Below are 26745 nucleotides of genomic sequence, written 5' to 3' on the forward strand. Positions count from 1 at the left end.
ATTTTCACCATCATATTTCAAATTTCTATAAAAAGTTTCTTAAAGCCCCCCGTATTTCAAAACCTCTTTATCTCGATTTTTTTCTTTAATGTGAAATTCGAAATGTACAGATTCGACTGTATGCAATATTCCCACTGCGCGGCTCATAAAATTAAACATATTTAACAATTTGCAGAATCTATGACAAAGAAAGGCTGCATATACGTGGATTTAACAAATCAATCTTATTTCTAAAGAAAAGTGTCAAATTTCACTCAATTATCAAAAAATTGTCTCAGTAGAGAGAGGCGTCTGTATGCTTGAGGGTCACACATGGAGCAGATTTTCAATGGCATTGGGGGGGGGGGAACAAAGTAAATTTTTGACCTTTGTTATTCAGAAAAAAGTCGTTTTGATTTTTTTCTTTTTCTTTTCTTTCTTTCTCTTCCCTTTTCTTTTTCTCTTTTTTTTTGAGACTAACGTTTCGGGGGGGGGGGGGGGGGGTTGTCCCCAACCCCCCCTTAGCTATGCCCCTGTTTTTGCGTCCTGTCTGAAACTATATATTTTTAGAGAAATTGAATTTTATGATTAAGTTGAATGTTCGCCATTGAATAAATATTCAAAAACATTACTTTGATACAGTTTATTCTGTTTTTGAAGAGAATTATATAAAAATTTCTCTCGATGTTGTTTTTTTTTTTATTTAAAAGTTTCCAAGTATGAAATTAATGAGGCATCTAGTGATGAATCTGCAAATATTGGTAAGCATTTTTGTTTGATCAGAAACAGGCTAAAATGTATCAAAGTTATGTTTCATATTGAATATTTATTCAATGGTGAACATTCAACTTATTTATGCAACTGATTTTAATCTAGTTGCACAGAAGTTGAGTTCTTGATTAAAAATTTCAATCTGTATGCTTGAGTTTTTTTTTTCTTTTGTTAATTCTGACTGACCAAATTTCCCTATATTTATGCATGTGTGTAATCGAAAGCAGGGTTGGCAATGTTTTTACCATCCTGTTCAAAACCCTTTTGTCCAAAACTGTCTGAAAGTGTCCAAAACGCATATAAGCTACCTTTACTCCTGTTTCGTCATAGGAAAATTTCAGTCCTTCTCATTGGCTTATTCGAGTGTCAATCAAAGCTTCAAAGATGCCATTGTAATGTTGCTAGTCTTTCGCACCGTGTTTCTTGTTTGTAATCTGCTAAATACAAATAAGCATTTGCAAATGATATCTTTAATTGAATGTTGCTGGCAAAAACAGCATTATTATTTCCAATCAATTTCATTCCTTGCAAAACAAATAAAAGCTGCCTTTGAGCAACTGTGCTTTAAAAAAAAATAGGTGGCGCCATCTTTGGGCAAAAAATGCATATTTTACGACATTGTTTTGATTTAAATTGAAGTTATTTAAAAAAAAATTCTCATGGTAAATTATTTTGTAGATGGAAAAGAGCGAATTCTGCAATTTTTTCATGTTCTTAATGGTATTTAATGCAATTTAAACAGCTATTCTTAAAGAAATGATTACCATTTAACTTAATAATAAATACTTCTAGCAGGGTTGGCAAGGTTTTGGACACTACAGTAAAAACCATGGTAAAAACCCTGGTTTTTACCGTCCTGTCCAAAACTGTCCGAAAGTGTCAAAAACTATATTTTAAGAAAAATAGTATTGTGTGAGAAAACATCAAAAAACAGAATAAAAATGTATCAAAGTAAATGTTTTATATTGAACATTTATTCAATGAAAACATTCAACTTACTTATGCAGCTGATTTTAATCTAGCTGCATAGAAGTTGAATTCTTGATAAAAATTTCAATTTGCATGCATAAGTTTATTTATTTTTGATAATAGTAACAAAATTTCTCTATGTTTATGATATGTGCAAATGAAAGTAGGGTCGGCAAGGTTTTTACCATCCTGTTCAAAAACCCTTGTGTCCAAAAATGTCCAAAACTATTTTTTGAGAAACTATATTTTGTGAGAAAATATCAGAAACAGAACAAAAAAGTGTCAAAATTATTATGTTGACTATTTAATATATTTATTCAATGTGAACATTCAGGTATAAATATATATGTAACTTATTTATGCAGCTGATTTTAATCTAGTTAAAGTAGAGAAATTAAATTGTTCATTAAAAATTTCAATTTGTATGCAGGAGGGTTTTTTTTTTTGGCATAAACCAAATGTTTCGACATTTATGCATGTGTGCAAAAGAAAGTGTTCAAAATATAGTGCAATAATTGACTTAAATGCAATAAATTACATTTTTTTGCAGTTACAGAATATTATATTAAAAATATGAACTAAAAAAAGAATAGCACAAGTTTTATAATATAAGTGTTTAATCATCGATTTCTTGTTCTTTAATCTAAGATTTAAAAAATAATTTTTGTTAAAACATCATGCAAAACTTATTTGCAAAAACCATTTAAAAAATAACTTTTTTTTTTTGCACCTAAATATTGTACATTTAATAACATTCCTTTGCGTTATGAATGGAACTGAAATTAGTTGTCTTGGTTAATTTCGTTTCATAACTCTACCAAAAGTTTTTCTGTGATAGTTACTGGCAATTTTTTTTTAAGTAAAATGTTTTTTAAATGAACATTTCGAATAAAAATATTATCAAATACTCATTCATTAAACTTCATTAATATCTTTATTTATGCATCATGAATATTGCAGTGTATACAAATTGTTTAGATTACACCCCTTTAACTTTAACGTAGTTTTGGAAAGTTTAAGACAGTTTCAGACACTTTTGGACAGTTTTAGACGGTAAAAACAATCTGTGCTGTCCTAAACCAGTTTTGGACAGTCCAAAACCCAACCCTGACTTTTAGTGAATAATTTAATACTTAATAATTTCTAATATAATTTTCTCTTGTGCCAATTTATTTCTAGCTAATTTCTATTGAATATGAGTTAGCATTCAAGAATAAGACCTTTAATTGAGTAGTGAGTGCATCTGGAAAAAGTTCCTTTTTGATTTGCAAAAATTTCCTTCTTTACAAAAAAAAAAAAAAAAACTAATCCTTTACTTCAAAGATTATGTATAAAAGAATCAGCTGTTCGCGCACTACTATTGGATAAAGTCAGCTGAACAAAATATATCGTTATTGGTCAAAAGCTTTATAAAGCTCTCTAACAGGTTGTCCATTTTTTTTATGTTAATCCGTTTTTTTTTTGTCTATATTTTGTTTATCTTATCGTTCATTGGTTGGATTGCTTTATGTGTGTCTTCACTGGTTAAATTCATAATCCTGAATTAAATTCTAAACAGTCGATGTGTACTCTTTATAAAATTCTAAAACTATTGAGATGTCTGTATTTAAAAAAGAAAGGCTTCCACCTTCATTAAATTCAATTTTTTTAAATACTCTAAAGTTTTCTCAATGAATGTATGATATTTAATGTATTTGAATGATTACATTCAAATTGTTTCAGACAGTGGCGGATCATGCGATTTTGAGGCCCCAGGCACAACCTGTCCGGAGGCCCCCTTTAATTGACACAACGAAAGTGATATGGTTTCCTATATTTACAATGCAGAAAATCATTTTTTTAAATATTTTTTTGAATCAACAAGCTTTGGGGGGGGGGGGGGGGTAATTGTTCTTATTTAAAAAGGAAAAACAATGATATTTCTGACAAAAAAACTTGACTGCAAAAAATTTTGTCTTTGTTTTTTGGTAATTTAGATAGTGCAGGGTGTGAGATCCAAACCCCGAATTCAGACCATCTAGCAAAATCCCAGCTTTCCCCTGTTTTTCAATGCGCATAATTCAGTGGCGCAACCAGAGAGAAAAATTTTTTAGGGACAGGAGGTTTTTTCATTTGGCCAGAAAAAAAGAGAGAGGAGGAAGAAAACCTTTAATTGGATAGGGAAAATAAGGAGAGGGGGGGGGGGTCCAGGGGGTTCTGCCCCGGGAAAAATTTTAGACTCGTAGTTTTAAAAACGCAGTTTTAGACTTTCTTTGCTGATATTAGGGGGCACAAAGGTGCAGTTGCATTCAAGTCCGGATCTGCTCACCCGCAGACCCCGTAGTGCGGGGGGTGCACCTGGCCTTTTTGCGGCCCAACTACGGCCTAAGAAATTGAAGAAAAAACTGAAAAAAATCTAGCACTAAGACTTATTAACGTTACAAATATACACTGCTGGCCTCTGAGGCCCTACAAATTTTGTTGTAGGGGATCCAAAATTTATATATCCGGTCCTGGGTGCAGGGATCTCAGCGGAAAGTTGTTGAAATTGAAGTCTTAAAAACACGATTATAGGCCATATTTATTGATGTTAGGGTAAGAGATGGAGCTCAGGGACTGCCTTTAATCGATTTTTTTTCAAAACAATATATAGAGATCAATTCCTCCCCCCCCCTTCCAATTTTCGAAACTGTATAGTTTCAAATATACAACAGTAGACAAACTTTACGGGATATTTAAAATCTGATGAAAACCTTCGTGAGAGATTTGCTTTTGTTTCTTGCTTGAAAATTGTACAGTATAATGAAATCCATACTTAAAGGATAACTTAATAGGCTAGACCGGTTATAGTTTAGACACATTTTACATTTTGATTTTTGTTATGTTTGTTATTTTATATTTTTCGTTACGAAGGTTACGTACCAAATCAAAATTTCATCGAATGCAAGCACTATTTTCCTATTAAATAATGATTTCAAACCTTTGTAGAGATAATGTATTCGCAATAATAAAATCTTAAATTTCTTCTCGAAATTTATTAACTATACTCAACGTGGGTCAAGTAGATACAAGAAAGAATAAACTGTTGCACTGAAGTAATAAGCGAAATGAAGTTTTTAAGGGTTGTTTTGAAAGAAGATTCTCACAAAATATTTTATTCGAGTGAGATACTAAAAGTAAATTTGATTTAGTTAATGTAAATAAAGTATGGCAATCTTCTCCGAATTACGCTCCTTTAAATATTTCTAGAGTAATTTCATTCATTTGAGTTTTTTTTTCCCAAGCAATCACGAATTCCTTATTGATTATTCACTTGACCAAAGTTGATGTTGCTCTGATTTTTCAGATTACCATGACGATGGCTGTTTTTATTATTTATTTAGAGAGCAAAATTTTCGTAGTCATAGTTACAAATCGTCTGAGGCCAGAGGCGGCAAATAGGAGGGGGGTGAGAGGGGCGGTTGCACTCCCAAATTTTTCACTCAGAATAATAAAAAATGGTTAATTCATTTAAGATAACTTAGAAAATCATTTGCCTGCATTTTCAGAACAGAAAAAACTGATTTAGAATAACTATTTTCTTTAACTAAAGAAGTAGTCTCTTCATATGGGTTAAATATGTCAAAATTGCGTAGTCTATGTTATGATTGTGCATCTTGTATGAGATGCCGGTACAGTGTTGAGACTGCGCAATTTTTACGCGTAAATTCCATGTTATTTTACATAAATTGTAATGCTCATGTTATATTTTAATGTTTAGCTAGTAAGTGTTCATTGACTCCTTGTACTAGAAACACATTTTAGTAACTCAATGTATTATATGCTTTCTTAGAAACTCTTTGTAAAGATATGCTCTTTTTGAAAAACATCCTATATCAAAAAATACTTTCACCTCTACAAATATATCTTGAGGTTCTTTACTTGTCAAAATATTTGATATTTTTTTTATTTGTTTTCTTGACTTTCCAGTATTGGGGAAATGATATTAATAATACTTACCTATTTTTTATGTGAGGGGACTCTCCATGTCTTGACGCTGCACTAATTAAATACAGTCCCAAAACTTTCGTTCTTTCCTGCATGCGTAGTAAGAGAAACGTAAACAAACCGCACGGTGCTTGATTGACGATTCAGTTAAAAATCAAAGTGAAAAAAAATCTTGTCCGTCAATGTAACGGTTTCAACAAAATTAAGTGTTGCCAAAAATATTTTTTTGAGTTTTCTTAGTGAATTTCATCGAACTTGCAACAAAGAATATGTAAATTGTGTGGAACATCATCGAAGCAGTATTTAAGCGGTGGACATCTGTCCATCGATCTCTCTCTCTCTCCTGCTACCATTACCAGGATGTCTCCTCCGGCATAAGTTGTTGTAGTGGGCTACCAGCCCTTGGATCTAACGTCCTGTTGATGATAGAATCGCGTTCCACTTGATCTACATGCCAAATGAATTGAGCCGGCTGGCTTTACGTGGATGTTTCAAGACTTCGTTTGGAATCAACTGACGGAAGACAATTCGAGATCGCTGGACTGTTTTTCCATTATCAAGATGAAGTTTTTTAGGAGCACCTGTAGTATAACTATTTTATTTATTGTTCATGTTCGCTGCAATATTTTTATTATTGCTGGATAGGATTCTACAAGAATAATATATTTTTAAGAACCATTTTTTCTTTTTAAAAAGGTTTATTTTAGTACTTATAAATGTTAATGATTTATTTAAATATGCTTTCTAATTTGACTCTACCAAGACACATTTGTGAGGTCCACCAAGAACTTTAATTAGTTTTTCCCTCCTTACATTTGGTAGCAGAGTTCATGGTAAATACCTCTGTGTCTTGGTATTTTGAGTATAAATTTAAAAAATGGAAAAAGATTATAGAAGTATTAAAAAGTTAAATAATCAAAACTGGTCAACATGGTCAAGGGATATGAAAATGATTCTTATAGAGAGGGACCTGTGGGAAATAACAAAAGATAAAACATTAAATCGGGAAGTGCCCGAAAACAAAAAGAAAGCCAATCAGGCTTTGTCATTGATTTATTTAAATATAAATGATGAACTTAAACAATTAATATTTGAAATTGAAGATCCCCAGGTCGTTTGGGAAACTCTCAAACAAAATTTTGAACCCTCATCCCTGGCCAGAGTTGCTAGTTTATGGGAAGAATTTTTTTCATGTAGAATCCTAGAAAACGAAAGTATTGGGATGTTTGCATCAAGGTTAAGGATAATTTTAAAACAATTACAAGAAAGTAATTATGTAATGGATGAAAAGTTACAAAGTTTTCAACTTATTAGAAATTTATCTGAGGATTTTCGGGGAATTGTACAAAATATATACCGTTGGGAAGAAAAAAAATTCACATTTTCAAATGTCTTAACAGAAATGTTAACTGAAGAATTACGTATTAAGTACCTTAATAATGGGGATAATGACAAGGGCAAATCAGTGGTGATGAGTGCCACCTCAAGATATGGAGAATCCTCAGGGGGGAAGTTTAAACAGAAAACATGTTTTCTATGCAAGAAGCCCGGACAATTTGGCAAGTCAATGTTGGCATAGAAGTAAAAATAAAAGTAGAAATTTTTCAAGGAAAGAAAATGATAAAGCTAATTCAGGACATAAAAATGGTAGAAATGAGAAATTTGTTTTTTTCTGTACTATTAAAACAAACCATGAGGTTTTAGAAGCCAGTAAAAGCGATCAAAATGAGGGATTTGCAGTAGATACTGGGGCCACTGCTCATTTTTGTGGGAACAAAAAGTTGTTCTTTGAACTAAATGAAGTAAAAGATGTTCAAATGGAAGTAGCAGTAGGCGGAGTACAGAGCCAAATAGAGGGAATTGGTAAAATCAGTTTTAATGTTAAAGTAAATGGAAAAATTATTGAGATAACCTTGAATGATGTATTTTATGCTCCTGGTTTAAGACGGAATCTAATGTCTGGTCCTTGCATAGATAAACATGGGTTCAATTTTTCTTGTTCAAATGGTAAATTATCAGTGTTTAAAAGGGGGAGAAAAGCTTTTGATGCATTTTTAAAGGATAATTTGTATTATGTAAAACCTTTTTCATATGTTTTTAAAGAACCCAAGCCTTCAGTTTCAAATTGTAAAATTTTTGAAAATTCTAATCAGGTCAATGGGGAAAGATTGAGTCCCTTGAATCTGGAAGTTTGGCATAAGCGGTTTTGTCATGAAAATAATGAAGATATAGTAAAAACAGAAAAACATGTGTATGGACTAGCTATAAAGAATAAGAATGCTCCAAGTTGTGAGCCTTGTAAATTAGCCAAAAACCGCTGGGTTTCTTTCAAACTGGTTCGGGGGATTCAATCTCGTACCCCATTGGGACTAATTCATATGGATTTAATGGGGCCTGTAAACACTCCATCTTTGGGGCGCTTGAAATATATTTTGTGTTTAATTGATGATTTTTCTCGTAAATCTGTTGTATATTTCCTGAAATCGAAGGACGAAGTGTTTGAATATTTTGTAAGGTTCCAGAAAAGGGCTGAAAGGTTTACTGGGAAAAAAATTAAAGAAATCCGTTCAGATAACGGTAAAGAATTTAAAAATGCCCGTTTTGAAAATTACCTTAGGAACCAGGGTATTAACATACAGAGAACAAACACTTTTAGTCCTGAAATGAATGGAATAGCAGAGAGATACAACTTAACCTTAATGAACGGGGTAAGGACCCTCCTCAGGGAATCAAATTTACCAGACTGTTTTTGGGCAGAAGCGGCCTTATGTTTCAATTACGTTAGAAATAGCACTGTTGTAACAGGAAGAGAGAAGACTCCTTTTGAGTTGTATTGTGGCAGAAAGTCATCGGTTAAACATTTAAGAATTTTGGGATGTATAGCCTACGTAGGTCAGCCAAAATAGAAATTGAAAAAATTAGACATGAGGGCATATCAAGGGGTAATGATCGGTTATGCCATAAACACTAAGGGCTATAGGATTTGGAACCCCGAAACCCGGGAAGTAGAGGAAACAATCAATATTAGATTTGATGAATCCCAAATTTGGGGAAAAATAAACAAGAAGTTAGCCGGGAAGGGGGAGACAGTTTTACTGATATAAGACTTTTAAGCGAAATGGATATCGAGGAGGAAGAAATTAAAACTACCCCTACAAAATCTTGGACATCTTGTCGTGAAATTCCATGGGTGAGAAAAGCAGTTCAAAGAAAAAATGATACTCGCTTGGACATTTACTATTTGATTGAAGGCGAGGATGTCAAATTAAGGTCTAAAAATGATGTAAAAAATTACTGCAATTCCCATAATATAGAATTTGATCAAGATGTTTTCGATTTTTCCACCAAAAATAATGAATCAGGTCCAGTTGTTAACTTAAATTCAGATAGGGGGGATGAAGAAACAATAAATCTCTTAGAAGCTAACATTTCAGAAATTATCATTCCAAATAATTACAAGCAAAGTTTGAGGACTCCTGAGAGGGAGAACTGGCAACAAGCGATGACTGATGAAATGAATGTAATCCGCCAAAGAAAGGTCTGGTCATTGGTACCACCCCAGAAAAATAAAAAGGTGTTAGGAAACAGATGGGTGTATGACCTTAAAACAAACGATAAAAATGAAGTGGTGAGATATAAGGCTAGACTTGTTGCTCAGGGAAACCGCCAGGAATACCCAGAATCCGATTCTCAAGTTTTTAGCCCAGTTATTAGTTTTTCTCTTGTCAGAGCATTTTTTGCAATTTTTGTATGCTTGTTGGGTTGGTCGCATTTTCAAGTTGATGTAAAAAATGCATATTTATACGCTGATTTAAACGAACAAATTTTTATGCGCCAGCCTGAAGGATTTATTGATCCATACCATCCAAATTATGTCTGTAAACTAGAAAAAACACTATATGGGTTACACCAATCAGGTCGTAACTGTTTTTTTGAAATTGATAGTGTTTTAGAAGGCCTGAACTTTAAAAAATTGACTAGTTGTAATTGTGTTTATACCTATAATAGTGAAATTGTTTTATTAATGTATGTTGATGACATAATTTTTGGAAAGTATCAAAATCATATAAATCATGTTTTAAGTAAATTGAAATTGCATTATGATATCAAAGAAATGGGAAAAACGAAAAAATTGTTAGGCGTAGAGTTCATACAAGAAGGCAGGGAACTGTTTATCCACCAGCAGAGCTACATAGCAAAAGTGTGTGATATATTTAAAGCATATATAAAGCTAAAAATGAGAAAGTCTTCATAATTGGGAAGCCCCCTTTTCCCCGCAGAAGCCTTTAAATAGTGTCTCAAAACTTGTTTTCGGGGCTTGAATTTCGAAAAAATTCCAGGGGATAACTACCTAACACCTTGCATTCTAAAAACATCGAGAATCGTTTAATATTGCTTTTTTGAAGCTTCAAATTAAAAAAATTGTCGAAACCCTAATGTTATCAAATATAGTCTGCAGTCACGTTTTTAAGACATTAATTACGAAAAATTTCCGGACAAAGGCCCGAATGCTCTCGTAGGAAACCTAAAAATGAAAAAATTACAATTTCGATAAATTTTAAAGGGAGAGCATTTAAATCATTCGTCACTGAATATCGCTTAAAAACTTCGTTTCCTAGGACTTCAACTTCGAAACATTTTTTGGTAAGAGCCCCAGAACCCCATTGCTCGTAACATCATCAAATGTCTGTACCTGCATTTAGAAACTTCAATTTTGAAAAATTGGGCGGTGTGGTGATCGATTTCGATCTATTTTACAAAAAAATCGAACTGGGGCAGCCCCCAAAAATCCCGCCTCTTACCTTACCGTCAATAAATATCGCCTATAATCGCATTTTAAAACTTCAATTTCTAAAAATTTCCGCAGAAAGCTCCTCGAACCTTTCCTCCCCGTAACATCATCAGATGAAGTTTAAAACTGCGTTCTTACGGCTATAATTTCAAAACGTTTCGGGGGGGGGGGGAACCCCCGGACCCCCATTGTCAGCTGGGGAAAATTTTAGAATTAAAAAAAATATATAAGTATAACAATGAAAATAACAGTTTTTGAAAATATTTTTTGAAAATTATACTTGCCAAATTTGTAAAGCAAAAATGTTTTTTATAAGAAGCGTAAAGATTCAGAGGATAAGTTGTAAAATTCAATTTCTATGGTTATTTTTTAATGAGTAATTTCATATCCCCCCTTCCCCCCATAAACATAAACTGCTAAAAAAGTTCCCCTTCCAAATCCATAGTCTGGATCCGCCCCTGCGCAGATGGCCCTATTGGGAGCAATCAGCCCGCGCCTAAAATCCATGACTAACTGTCAATTTCATGGGTTTTGAGCATTCTTCACTCAAAATTATGACTTTCCATGGAAAATTCTCAAAAGAGGATTTTTTCTCCCAAAAAAATTCAAATAAAGGCAGCTGAATCCTGGGGCCCCTTTAGACGTAGGGGGACCCTATTGAGAGCAATCAGCTGGCACCTAAAATCCATGACTAACTGTCAATTCCATGAGCTTTGAGCATTTTCCACTCAAAATTATGACTTTCCATGGCAAATTCTTAAAAGAAAGTCTTTTCTCCCAGAAAAATTCAAACGAAGACAGCTGAAGCCTGGGGCCCCTTTAGACGCAGGAGGCCCTATTGGGAGCAATCAACCCCCGCCTAAAATCCATGACTAACTGTCAATTTCCAGGAGTTTTGAGCATTTTCCACTCAAAATTTTGACTTTCCATCTTTGAGGAAGTGACGCGGCTCCGAGGCCCCTTGCTTTGCTGGAGGCCCCAGCTAGCGCCTCAAGCGCCTGTTTGTTGATCCGCCACTGGTTTCAGAACTATTCATGAAACCACGAAGGTCTTATCAGCAGTACAGCAAAAAAATAAGGAAAACTTTTTTGCTAATTTTGCTGAAAATATTTAACAGCTGCAGTTCTTTTCATGGGTCAGTCTAAAAAATTTCGCTGTATTTTTTATTACAATACATTAAAAGTCATATATTGATTTCAATATTGTCTCAAAAATGGTTGAGTTTTCAAATTTTAGAATTTAGTGAAACTTTTTTTCTCCCAAATGCATTTTAGTTAAATAGTAAATGAAACTGCATGAAATTCTCTTGAATTGCCTCATCAACTGTGTGTGATAATTTTTTTTAAATTAATAATTAATGAATTTAAGGTAACAAACGGTGCGATTTCTGAAAGTTTGACTTGAAATAACATATATATATATATAATTTTACATTAAGAAACATTGCTTTTTAATGTTATTTTCACTTATTTCATTCAAGAGTTTAAATTACCTATTCCTTTTTAAATAACTTTAAATATTATGAGGAATATTAAAAGATAAAGAATTTGCTGTTTAATTAAAAAAAAATTACATTGAGAATTAGTTGACAAATGAGTTAAATTAAACTCCAATAGCTCCTTCTTCAAAAGCGCCATTTTTTGCTTAAAGATAATGCTTTAATTCGTTTTTAATTATATATTTTACAGGTTTTTTTTAAAAAAAAGCAGAGCATTTTTTTATTTTATGAGTTATGAAATGAGATGGAAACAAGAAGGATATGTTTGCCAGACTCACTCAAAATTCAATTGGAAGTCTTATTCTTGAATGCTAACTCATATTCAATAGAAATTAGCTAGAAATAAATTGGTGCAAGAGAAAATTATATTAGAAATTATTATGTATTAAATTATTCACTAGAAGTATTTATTATCAAGTTAAATGGTAATCATTTCTTTAAGAAGAGCTGTTTAAATTGCGTTAAATATCATTAAGAATATGAAAAATTGCAGAATTCGCTCTTTTCCATCTACAAAATAGTTTACCATGAGAAATATTTTTAAAATAACTTCAATTTAAATCAAAACAATGTCGTAAAACATGTATTTTTTTGCCCAAAGATGGCGCCACCTATTTTTATTTCAAAGCATAGTTGCTCAAAGGCACTTTCATTTGTTTTGCAAAGAATGATATTGATTGAAAATAATAATGCTGTTTTTGCCAGCAACATTCAATTAAAGATATCATTTGCAAATGCTTATTCGTATTTAGCAGATTACAAACAAGAAACACAGTGCGAAAGACGACTAGCAACATTACAATGGCGTCTTTGAAGCTTTGATTGACACTCGAATAAGCCAATGAGAGGGCCTGAAATTTTCCTATGACCGAACAGGAGTAAAGGTAGCTTATATGCGTCCAAAACTATTTTTTGAGAAACTATATTGTGTGAGAAAATGCCGAATAGTTATGTTTTTTTTTTAAATAATATTTATTCAATGTGAACATTTTCTCTTGTATAAATATATATGTAACTTTTTATACAGCTGATTTTAATCTAGTTATGCAGAAGTTGAATTCTTCATTGAAAGTTACATCTAGTATGAAGGATTTTTTTTAATCATAATAGTAATCTAATTTTTCGACATTTTTGCATGTGTGCAAAATGTAGTTCAATAATTGACTTAAATGCAATAAATTAAAATTTTTTGTGTTGCAGAATGTATTTACATGTATTAAAAATATGAACTAAAAAACGAAATAGCACAAGTTTTAAAATATGATTGCATATATTTAATCATAATAAAAGATAATTTTTGTTAAAGCATCTTGTGAAACTTATTTGCAAAAAACAGTATTTTTTGCCCCTAAATATTATGCATTTAATAACATTCCATTGAGTTGTAAATGGAACTGAAATTAGTTGTCTTGGTAGTGTTGTGAATTTCCTTTCATAAGTCATAACTCTACCAACTGTTACATAAGAAAGTTTTTATAGAGTTATTAGCAATTTTTTTAAGTAAAATATTTTTTAAATGAACATTTTGTAGAAAAATATTATCAAATACTCATTAATTAAACCTCATTAATATTTATAGTCCTGTCCTAAATTGGTTTTGAACAGTCCAAAACCCAGCCTTGGCATCCATGTAATGGGCATGTAAAATCATTTTATCAATTCTAAGTTTACAGTCAGCTTGTTGTGTACTCAATAAAGTTAATAACTATATATGTAACTAGTAGTACCCGCACGTCTTTGTCCATAGTAGAAAATTAAAAGGTCATTTGGTTCGCCTGCATATTTACAAATAATAGATGATGAATTTCTCACCAATTTGCTATGTTAAATGGCTCTCCCATGTTATGGTTCCACGTTATGATAATTCCGTAATTTACTATTCCATGTTGTGACAGTTTGCTTGGTAAAATTTTCTTGAAATTGGAATAGAAAAAGAACAAAATCGAATTTTCAAAAAATCGATTCGAGCTGCACACTCCCCATGCTACAAACTAACTTTGTGCCAAATTTCATGAAAATGGCAGAACGGTCTAAGCGCTATGTGCATCACAGACATCCAGACAGACAGACAGAGATCCAGATAGACTTTGAGCTTTAGGTATTATTAGTAAATATATTTATTATCTAACTTACTTGTCTTCGTGTGTATTTTATTATATGAAAATTTCTCTTCAAAAAGAAGTGTTCAATGTTGTTTTGTTTTATTTAAGAGTTTCCAAGTCTGAAATCAATGAAGCATCTAGTGATGAATCTGCAAATATTGGTGAGTATTTTTGTTTGTTATAAATTTTATGTGAAAAATGTAAAGGAAGTAATTCTGTGGTTAGTAACATTGTTGTATTTTTGTAATATTTTTGTTTCAAGTGCAGTTATTAAATATATCATTTTATTCAACATCTTTCATCAGTGTTTTAATTCAAAATCCATGGAAGAAAATATTTCCTGTGTCATCATGTTATTCTGCGCTAGAAATATAGGAAAATACAGTTAACCCTCATTTAATCCAGACAGTATTAAACTGAACTTAGCTTAATCTGCACGCTCATTTAGATATATATAATATGGCAAGCTATTGCAATAATGTATTTTTGTAAGCAATATTTCATTTTTTAAAAAAACTTCTGTTGTGTAGTTTTATATTTCATTCTCTTTAATTAAAAATATGAGTTTTAGTGTGTACAGTAGTTTATGTATCTGGTCTCAATTTATAGCTTTTTTTAAATCTATACTTTCATTGATTGGGACAAACTGGGTCATCCATTAGATTAATGAGGTTCTATTGTAATGACTTATTAGGGGCTAAACCTCTGAGTATGGAGGGGGGGGGGATTTCTCCCCAAACTTCATGTGGGTTGAGGATTACAACTTTTTTGAAGGGGCAACATTCCATTAATGTTTTGCTAATTCAACCTTTTTTTTTATATTCCTTCATTCTGAAAGTTTGTATTTAAAGCCCCCCTACAGTTTTGTCCAAATTCTTTACATTCACTTTTCTCCCACTAAAAGTACAAAAATAATCTAATTCTTTTGATAAAAAATACAAATTCAACAAATGTATAACCTTGATTTTAAAAATGAAGTAGTATTAGAAGATTTTGATATTCTTAGCATTTTATTGAATTTGTGTTTCCACTCATGTTATAAAGTACTCAAAAATTACTATGCACAGTTTTAAATTTAGTGGTTACTGACTCAGCCCCGTATTTCTCAGAAACTATTTCATTCTTTGGCTTACTTCAGGAATACGTGAAATACACCGCCAGCTGAGTCAGTTCCAGCCGAGGACTGCAGTTTCATGCTTATTAGCACTCATCAACCCGACATAGGAGTGACTGAACTGGAGGTGGAAAACCTCTTAAGGAAGCCAAGAGAGCCAAACAAACTAGTAGCTAATACAGAATTAGCACTGACCAGACGAGTGACCGAAACAATGGTTCTGTTCAACTTGAATATTGAAGGCAAGGCAGGTATATTCAGTTAGTTACCAGCCCTATTGCTAGGGCTAAGGCAGAAATACGTGAAATACACCGCCAGCTCAGTCAATTCCAGCCGAGGACTGCAGTTTCGTCCTTATTAGCACTCATCAGCCCGGCATATGAGTGACTGAGCTGGAGGTGGAAATCCTCTTAAGGATGCCTAGAGTGCCAAACAAACTGATAGCTAATACAGGTAACTTACTGAATATACCTGCCTTGCCTTCAATATTCGAGTTGAACCAAACCAATATTTCGGTCACTCGTCTGGTCTGTGCTAATTCTGTATTAGCTACCAGTTTGTTTGGCACTCTAGGCACTTAAGAGGTTTTCCACCTCCAGCTCAGTCACTCCTATGCCGGGCTGATGAGTGCTAATAAGCACGAAACTGCAGTCCTTGGCTGGAATTGACTGAGCTGGCGGTGTATTTCACGGTAACTTGCTGAGTATTACTTCAGGAAGTTTAAGTTTTCCTTAAAGAATCATACAAAAGGCTCAATATATATCTCAAACAAAACCCAAAAGAGGTTAGACTGGCTGCTATAAACACTACGAGATGGAGATCAAAAAGTGATGCGACTTTGAAGATATTTGAGAGCTTAAGGCTATGGTTTAATGATGTCGAAGACATGGAAAATGGAAATGCTGATAATTCATCTCAACCTGTCTTTGTGGAGCTGATTATATTGATATTTATGAATGGAAGTTCCAGCACATTCAGTCCTAAAGTGTGAAATACTGCCAGTAGTATTTTTAAATAGCTGTTGTCATTTGAAACTGTGGTTACAGCAATGATGTTTTTGATAGTTTTCAAAATAACTACTCCCTTATGAGACTACTTACAAATGAAAAATCTGGACTGTGCCCAGGTGAAAGTTGTAGATCAGCTGAGCCAAAGTATGGACTCGATATTTTCTGATCAGAAGGCCTTATGGGTAATTCTCAAAAGGTGGAAGCAAAAAAGTTAATTCTGAGCAATTTTTAAAATTTTCGAAATTGACATCAATTTTGTTTAGTAATGCATAGTATGTACACCTAAAACATCATATATAAACATAAATAGACAGCAGGTATTTATAAAAATTGTTAAATAGCAAATTTAATAATTCGTCTGTAGGTAACAGATTTTGGAATATAGTTGTCCAGTAGGTAACAGATTTTGGACATCATCATAATGTAAGTTTCACAATTTTTGAACTTTCCAATAAAAATTTTATCTTTTTAAATTTTGCAATTAAAAATAGAGGGCTAATGAAGTACTTGAATGACTTTATATACTGGTCTTTCAATAATAAAATTTTGTTAGGTTTCACAGAATGCGAAAAAAACCCATGCATTCTGCCAGAGCAGGTGATAAAGTCGCCAAAACTGACGCAGTTGGCGAAAACGGGATTTCCCTGCTGGTAACCCTTTGCTTATTGTACACTGTGAGTTGTCGCCAATCGGGCTTTGCTTGGTGATTTTTTTTGCAAATAAAAGAAATACCTAAATATTAGAACATTGAAGTATTATTTATTTAGTAATTGCTGTTTAGATGTCAATTGATTGTCGTAATTTGAAAACATTTTATCCAAAATACCAGTAATAAAACAAATAACCATGTTCCAAATGTGCAGAGTTATGATCTGCCGCTGGTTTGTTTACTTAATTGCATTCATTACGATCACAAACTTGTGTTTCTATTGTTATTTCTGTAATGTTCAATGCATAACGTATTAATTATGCAAAATACCAATGGATTAAAGAAATTAACATTATAATGACCTTTTTTTATTAAGGTTTAAGACAATGTAGATCAATTTTAATAATGAATAAATGAACAGAATTATCGGCGTCTAGATTGTAACGCAATTTGGATATCTCACATGTATGTTTAAGAAAAATGATTTTGCTTCAAAGATACTGCATAAAAACATATGAAAACACCAAAAGAAAATAATTAAAAGTTGATTTTGAGGATGGAAAAATGACTTTAAAACATATAAGTCATGTACTTAGTTCTCAAATACAGTGAAACCTGTGTAAGTTGACCACTCTCAGTGCAGTACTTTGGTGGTCAACTTATAAAGGGCGGTAATGTTTTTTTTTTTTTTTTTTTTTTTGCCATTTCTAGCACCATGTATTCATTTTTTGAGTAATTCATCCTTATTCTTTCTGTTCAACTCACTTTCATTGTTTAACATTATTGAAATTGAAACAATAATTAAAAATACTATTCAAATAATTTTGTTATTTTTTCCCTTGTTTTTAGCTATATTAGACACTGTAATTTTAGAAATTCCATATGTACTGGCTAATTTTTTCTGGCTTTCTCCATTTTCAATTAATTTTAATATAATATTTCATCTCAAGTTCAACTAACTTTCTTTTTTAAGCCTTTTTTGTACAACTTATAGCACAAAGAGCAATAAGCGAGACTCTCCCAGTTCTTAAAGGTAAAATTAAAATGTCCTATCTCTTAATCTCTTGCACCAGAAACATGTAACTTTACTCACTAGCAGGCCCAGATCTGCGTACCCACAGAACGAGGGGCCCACATCCTTAAAAGGGCTAATGGCCCTAGAAATTGAAGAAAAAAATATAAAAAACTAGCACTAAGACTTATTCACTTTACAAATATACACTGCTGGCCACTAGGGAGGGGCCCTACATATTTTGTTGCAGGGGGACCAAAATGTATATATAGATCCTGGCCTGCTCTTTTTAGCACAATTCCTGTGTTGCCACAACATATTGCAACTGAAAGAAAAGACTTTGAACTTTTCTACTGACACCTATTTTCATTGAACAGAGTACAAAACGCTATCTTTAATAGAACAACAAATGAAAAACAAGTTCGGAGAATAAAGAGCAGCATAAGCTTTATATTGCTGTTTAGTTAGTAAAATACTAGTCTCTCATCAAAGCATTAAAAACATTTTTGGAAAGCTATCAAAAATAATAATAATAATAAATAAATAATAAAATGAAATAATTTGCTGAAAAAAGTTTTAAAAAATAAACCAAGTGGTGAACTTACAAAGGGTTTTTTATAATACTTCAAACCAAATTTGGCATACATTAGTGGTCAAGATAGACAGGTGGTCAAGTTACAGAGTTTTTCCTTTATTATATGAGATAGGACTAATTCCGTTCCTGACAAAAGCTGTCAACTTACAAGGCTGGTCAACTTTACAGGTTTTACTGTAATTTAGCATTGTCTAGATCGTAACTTTTGGACATACATCAAACTTCCAACTTACTTTTTTTCTAAAATTGTTTACACAATAAGTAATATCTTTACTTTTATAATTTGTGGAAAATATTATCATAAAATTATTCAGTTTGCAATTGATACCCTTAATTTTTTTTGAAACAAATGAAAATAATAATTAAAAAAAAAATTTTAAGGTACATTTGCTCAGTTAGCGTTTTGAATGTCCAAAATTGTGCCTTTCTGCAAAGAAAATATTTTTTAAGGGTAGTTGAAAAGCATTTTTTCCATTATTTATGTCAATTCTTGTCTCTATAGAGTATTATAATTTTACTCAAAAATATTTGAGTGAATTAAAATAAAAATTATTTGGTGTTAAAGCTACAGAGTTTAGGTCTGTATTTGCTCCCACCTTTTGAGAACTGCCTTAACCTTTCTTGCTTTGACTCTCCAGGGTTTAAAAAAATTAAAAATGGTCTTCCAGAGAACTCATGAAACAAAGTATGCAACCTAATTCCAAACATAGACAAATACAAATTGACCAAAGAGCTACAGTCTTTTGCTCAAGTTTGGCTACAGCTGTCATCTACAATGGCAGAAAGATATGGCAATGAAGAGAAAACTGACAAAGAAGGTGACTATTCTGGTGATAATGAAGAAATATTCATCAAACACAAGGAAAAAGAATCTTGCATGAGTTGCTTGAAATGTGCGTACAAAGTAATTTACGAATATAATATATATGAAATACACCGCCAGCTCAGTCAATTCCAACCAAGGTCTGTAGTTCCGTGCTTATTAGCACTCATCAACCCCAATCAGCCCCGCTTAGAAAGTGACTGAGCTGGAGGTGGAAAAACCTCATAAGGAAGCCAAGAGTGCCAAACAAACTGGTAGCTAATATGGAATTAGCACTGATCAGACAAGTGACCAAAACAATGGTTTGGTTCAACACGAAGAGTGAAGGCAATGACTGAGCTGGCGGTGTATTTCATGTACTTCTGCCTATAGCCCTGGCTATAGGTTGGTAACTTACTGAAAATAATCTATATTCAGTTATGTATACAGAATTAAATAAGATGTATAGGTTTTTCTAATAATACTACTCATGCAAGTCAGCTGTGTGTGACTGTGAACATGCTTTTTCCTATTAAAAATTAATTAAAACCAGACTGTGCTCAATCTGACGATAATATTGAAGCATTTCTTCTAATGCAAATAGAAGGAGAAACGTTTCTCAAAATAAATATTGATGAAGTTATGCAGAGCCTTTGCAATCAAAGTGAAAAAATGAAGTGATTATTAACTTTTTGAAAATTTGTGTATACCTTTTGCTGATTTATTTATATTAATGCTAACTCAGAATATTTTTAATCATAACCTTTTGCAAATAGTCCATGATGGGATAGTGCTACTCAGGAATGTTAATTACTTTTTCACAGTTCAATTTTTTTTTATTTGATTTCATATAGTTTTTTGGGAAGAATATAATACACATTAGTTCTTTAATTTCTTTTGTTAGTATGTATTTCATGTATTTTTGACATAAAAGGCACATAAATTTTTGTCTCTCTCCCCATTGATACCCTCCTGCATTGGCATACGCCCTCAGAGAAGGTAGGGTGTCCGTCTTTTTTAGGAGCCAGTCCGACCCTGGATAGACTAGGGAAAGCAAAATGTCTTCATACTTACTTCAAATTAGTTCAAATCACTAAATAATAAATTGTGATGATTCACCAACTGAATAATATAGAACTTTTTTTGAAGGAGAACTGAAGTATGTAAACTATGTCATGGTTTTTTTATTATGAACAGTTGTATGCAAAGCATTTTTTTTCTTTGAGTAACGTTCTATTTGTGATAGTAATGACACTGGACTAAAATATTTGAACATTAAGCAACCAAAAGTAGCAATCCTATGGAAATGTAAGCAGTTCAAGGAGTTTGGCAAGCAGCCCCTAGTACAAAAAAGAAAAATAAAAGTAATAAGAACTGATATTACTAGATTTTCCTGTTTGTAAATCTGCAGATTGTCTGTTGAAATAGTGTAAAATTAATGAGGTGCAAATATTAACCGCTGTGGATTATCTGTGCTTTTTCTTTTCTCAACACCAACACATTGAACCCCAATTACTGCCGGATCCATCAATAGGGACTGTTTCATTGCAATAACTTAATAACTAGCATACTGTATTCAGGATTTCAAGAAGAAATAATTTAATTTTGATCATACCTTAAAATTGATTATTTCTTCACATTTTTAATTTAGTTATTAAAACTGTATGTTAAATGAGAACAGCTTCGTTTTTAGATGTCCCATTATCTGTGGATTGTACAGAGATGTTTTTTCTTCAGACCGATTTTAAGGTCTGTAGATAAAATGGCGGCACCGATAAACACAGGAAAATACAGTAAATGAAAAATTTGAACAATCCCCGACTCAAATGAAGCTAAGAACAGTGGTGTCCAATCTTTTTTTACCTGATTGTTCTCATTGGTTAACTTCTAATCTGTGAGATTTCTATCTTCACATTTTGGGCTTTATTTATTGTGATTTTTGACCTCATTTATGTTGTAGATGTTGTTGATGCTACACCACCAGGTGCTCCACTGCTAGAATCTCTTGTTCACTCTAATTTTCCCAAAAAAATTAAGAAAGTTGATGAAGAAGAAGCATGGCTTGCAGCTCTAGAAGCTGGGCGTTTGGAAGAAGTGGATGATGAATTAAGACGCATGAAAGACCCCAACTTGATGACAGCTAGGCAGGTAATATTGCTAAAACAAATGATATGAATAGTTAAAGCAAGATCAATTCTTTATAAGATGCCTGAACTACAAAATGACAAGTAATAAAAAATGCATAAAATTCTTTAAAAGAAGTTGTGTTGAGATTTAGAAAATAGGTAACAAGAGAGTGACATCCTAACCATTCTAACAATTTATAGTTATTTGATAAGAAATAAAATTGAGGCAGTTCCCAAGTAGTCTCAAAGACGTATTTATTTATTTTTAAGGGCTCTAGAAGAATCAAAGATATTTAAAGCATTTCATTTGCACTTTCAGTGTCGAACATTTTAATACTTAATTGTATAATCTAAGTAAATTTTTCTTTTTTTCGTAAAAAACTCCTGTTTTGTTTAAAAAAAAAAAAAAAACTATAGAAATCTCATTCCAACATTTTTTTTTCCTTGACAAGTAATGCCAAAACTGCAAAGGAATTTGGACCTGAATATGAGATTACCCCTTGGGACTTCGCAAAACTGACCTTAGAAGCGGGATGACCTTATAACCGATTCATATATAATACACATGTTAATAAATAAGCATATACAGTCGGACCTCCATATATCAAAGTAGCAAATTGCCGGAAAAAATTCGATATATAGAAATTTCGATATATAGAAACACAATCTTATTTTATCATAAAAATATCCTAAAACATTAAAATTAAAACTAATTTTCATGCATGAAACCCAACGTCTAATTTAACTGAGCATCGGATTAAATGAAAGTTAATAATTAAAAATTTAACAGAAATTACATTTTTGCTCCTTCATACACCTTCATTCTTCGGAAATTCAACTTGAACCACCACATTAGGGGATTTTCGTGTTAACAATGTAATCGAGAGAAAAGTAAAAAATCAGTCTACTTAACTTGAATGATTTTTACTGAAGCTAAAAATACTAGGAATGATAATCAACAGACAAAAGGGATAACTTGACACTGATTTTAGTGTTACTGGTTGCAACTAAGATTTGAAATAAACTTGAGGGAATGTAAGAACTCCGGAACGGCACAACGACCCTATCTACACACCCTTGAACCCCATATTCCTTATGAATTTCGTAGCAACACTTTAGTGATCATAATTTTCTCCGCTAACCTTCATTTTTCATGAGACATACAGTCTAAAGTGGAAAAAAACCTACGAATGTCTCGCAAAAAATTTCGATATATAGAGACTATTTCGATATATAGAAACAATTTTTCTATGTAATGAACATAGAAATTTGCTGGGATTTCGATATATAAAAAATTTCGATATGTGGAAGTTCGATATATGGAGGTCTGACTGTATATTCATTAATTTTTTATTAAATTTAATACATTCAAATGTATCAGCTAATTAGGTTATAATAGTTCAGTCAATTTGAATCAATTACAATTTTGGAATCAGTAAGAACATTTGAAATGACTTGGAAACATTTTCATTTGTGCATGCAAATGCTCAAGTAAAGTTTTGATGCACAACTAACTTTAATATTATCGATAATACAAAGCTGCTGCATTTTTTCTTTAATTGAAGCACAATGGTTTTTATTTTTAAAAAATAAAGCAAGTTTTCTTGAAAGTTACATTTTGAAAGTTTGACTTTGCCCCCCCCCTCAATTCTTGAACTCTGTTTGGCACGCACCTCCACTGATTTTCAAAACCCGGTGCCACTGAGTAGCACTATAGTATTTTGTGAATGTATTCCTCTCATGCAAACTCATAAAGCTGTAAAGGGAAAAATAGTGTTTTTTTCATGTGATTTTTGTTGAATATTCATGTATGAAATGAAAACAAAACTTGAATAAGAGCTTTGCCTTAAAAGTTGTTACCTTCAGGATATCGAGACAACTTAGCATTGGAAAACACCGATAATTTTGGGACTCAATGTAAACTTTGAGATAAAGGAAGGAATATTCATGTTATAAGACTTCGAGTTCTCGAGAGTTGACTGTATTTATTTTTTGGTGATAGTTTTTTAATGTTTTTTTTTTGGTTTCAATAAATGTTTTATTTTTTACCTAAAATTATTTGTTTTTTCGTTCATTTCATTTTCATGTTGCAGAGATCTTTGCTTGAAAGTAAAGCTCAAAAAGAAAAGGAAGAAGTTGTGCCTGTTGGTAAGACTTATCCAAATGCTAAATCAATAACGATTTCCAGTTTTTATTCATTCAATTGAGTAGAAAAAGGAAAATACTTTACTTGCCTCAAAATATCTAGGAACCAAATGAATTTTTACACCTAAACATTTTGCTTCTACAAATAATTCATCTTAGTTGTCCTTTTCAATAAGAAGCCTGTAGATGTTGTTTACATTGATTTTCAAAAAGTTTTCGATAAAGTATCGCATGTTGCTCTACTTAGCAAATTAGCTGATATAGGAATAGGAGGGAAAACTTTCATTTGGATAAAAAACTGGCTGACTGGAAGGAAACAAAGGGTAGTTGTAAGGGGAAAATATTCTAATTGGAGTGAAGTTTTAAGCGGGGTTCCTCAAGGATCAGTGTTAGGGTCTGTTTTGTTCATTATTTTTAGGAACAATATTCATAAAAATATTTCTGGAAACATGAATTGTTTTGCTGATGATGTCAAAGTTATGGGGAGTGTAGAAAATGAAGAAAGCAAATCAGCTGCAAGAGGATCTAGATCATATTATGGAGTGGGCTGATAAATGGGGTATGGCTGTTAATGTGGGGAAATGTCAAGTGCTACATTTAGGGCATGGAAATAAGAGTACAAGTTATTATTTGCAAGGTTCAGTCATTAGTCAGGCAGAAAAAGTTACTGATCTGGGCGTCTTAATAAGTCACGATTTAAAGTTCAGCCAACAGTGTAGCATAGCTAGCAACAAAGCCAATAAGATGCTTGAGTTTATCAATAGATTTATTTCAAACAAATCTAAAGAAGTTCTTCTGCCCTTATATAAAAGTTTGGTAAAACCTCATTTGGAGTATGCTGTTCAGTTTTGGTCTCCTTATCCTAAGAAAGATATTAATGTATTGGAAAGGGTTCAAAGGCGGGCTACAAGGCTAATAAATGGACTTTCTCATTAAGACTATGATTCCAGGCTTAGAAGGCTAAAGATGTACAGTCTTGAGCAAAGAAGAGACCGAGGGGACATGATTCAGTTGTTTAAATTTATTAAAATGAAAGATGTTACGGGGCTGAAGTTTAGCACTGAAAACAGGACAAGGGGGCATTGTTTTAAGCTATTTAAATCTCAGGCTAACATGGATATTAGGAAAAATTATTATTATAGCAGGGTAGTGGAACCTTGGAACAGCTTACCGGAAGAGGTGGTAATGAGCAAGGAAGTAGATAGTTTTAAGAGGGCCATTGATCTTCACTGGGGATTGTAAATTGACTGGGACCAGTCTAGCTGGGCCCAGAGCCTGTTGCTGGTCGTCACTTTTGTATTTGTATTTATAACAATGCCTTGGGACTTAAGCAAATTATGTGTAGCAAATTGAATAAAATTTAACTCTTGACCTTACTTATCATTGTAATTATTTTTTCTCCCATCCCACTCATGCCCAGTGCAGGCAGGGAAAGAACCTACCACATCAGCTGCCCAAATTGAAAACTTTAGGCTTTAGGCTAAAACCATTTAATTGACACAGTTAAAATTTTTTACAAGCACAATGAAATCCCGTTACAAATATTAACAGCAAGGGCGCCCATATAGGGGGCAAGAGGGGGCTCGAGCCCCCCTTAGAAATTAGAACTTCCTTGCTTTTAGTACTTTTTTCTTTGCAAAAAATGTGAAAACATTTCTTCTTGTGCCATTAATGAATAAGTTATGAAAAATGTCAAATTTTAATGACTCTAATCTGTCCTGAAATTGGTTTACATATGGAAAATATCCTGCTAATCCATGATTAAAATAGCTGAGCCCCCCTTACAATTTTGCATATGGGCACCCATGATTAACAGTAAGGGAGATTGTTGTACCTTGGGCCAGTGTTAATTTCTAAGAAACTCTTTTTAGCAGCCATTCTTTTTGTAATATCTGATAGTAACCATCACAACTAAATGGTGTCATAGTTACAATCAGCATCAAAAGAGTTAAATTGATGATTTTGTGAGAGAAAGAAAATTTCATGACTCCAAAGTAAGTATTTTCTTCATTTTTATTTCATTTTCTGACTTTGTATTTGTAAAACTAATCAATTGAATTTCATTTTGTCATAAAATATTTTGGTTATGAGAAAATAATGATAGCACATCTAGATTACCTGCCTTGTCTAGTGGTCAGAGAAGTCTGACTGCGACAGGAAGGTCCGGGTTTGAATCCCGGTTCAGGCATGGACGTACTTTCTCTCTCCTGTCCTTGTCCATGTTGTGCTGTGAATGGTTGCCTACCCTATAAACGGGTCCTTATAGCATGTGTGTACTGTAGAAGTCGGACTTCACAGCAAATTACGGTACTGTTGGAAAAGTGAAGCAGCGCACCCCAAATTGCCAGGCTAGCTGGCACACGACAACAACAACAACATCTAGATTGACCACTATTTTGGTTTCCATAAACCATGTGGTGGTTGTATCTCGAAACAGCCAATCATATTGTACCTTAGGACACATCCCAAGGTGCTACATATGCATGGTTCTTATTAATTAAAATATGTTTAGAATCATGGAAAAATGTTTTAATCTTATGTAGTCTTTTAAACACATTTAATGTTAGATAATAATTCATTAATTCATTATTTATAGTTATTTATATTTTAATTCATTAATTACAATGAACCCATGGTACGACAGGATGTGTCCCAAGGTAAAATGGGATGCTGTACCTTGGGACAATTTATAACTCTTACTTCAAATGGCTAGCAATATTTTATTTTCAAACTGTCTGAATAGAAAAAAAAATATATAGCAGAGAAATATGTTGGGGTATTTTAATGTAAATTTTAGATTTTAAATTTTATTTAAATAACTGAGCTCATAAAATTTAAAATATGAAAAGTGTCCCAAGGTACTCTACAAAAAAATATCCATTTCAAAAAAAAACATATTTTTAGTCCCTATTCAATTTTCATTAAATATCTTTAATTCCATTACAACAAAATTTCAGTTTCAACAAACAGAGTTTGAGGTCCCTTGAAGTTTGTTGTAATGGGATTTCACTGTACTTGTTTACAGGATTTTTGTTGTTGTTGTTGTTGTTGAACAATTTAGTTGAATGTACAACTTGTTTCATGTACTATTTGCCATCTCCGGGCTTGGGAAAGGAGAGATTCACCCCTTGGCTTTGGGAAACATATGTATTTATATGTAACTGGGCATGCTTTTTGATTTTTTTTTTTATGGTTCTCTTTCCCATTCGAAATAA

At 32.5% G+C, this 26745-nt stretch overlaps 1 protein-coding gene across 1 annotated transcript in view; it reads left to right on the top strand.

The window, feature by feature from the left end:
• LOC129216266 (INO80 complex subunit B-like) overlaps positions 1-26745 on the top strand; it is a 75088-nt gene that overhangs the window by 31977 nt on the left and 16366 nt on the right. The window contains exons 2-4 of the mRNA XM_054850473.1: positions 14186-14238; positions 21220-21407; positions 23479-23533. Coding sequence (XP_054706448.1) covers positions 14186-14238; positions 21220-21407; positions 23479-23533 — 296 coding nt within the window. The remainder of the gene's footprint in view (positions 1-14185; positions 14239-21219; positions 21408-23478; positions 23534-26745) is intronic.

This window comes from Uloborus diversus, chromosome 1 (genome assembly GCF_026930045.1).
Source record: "Uloborus diversus isolate 005 chromosome 1, Udiv.v.3.1, whole genome shotgun sequence".
Lineage (NCBI taxonomy): Eukaryota > Metazoa > Arthropoda > Arachnida > Araneae > Uloboridae > Uloborus > Uloborus diversus.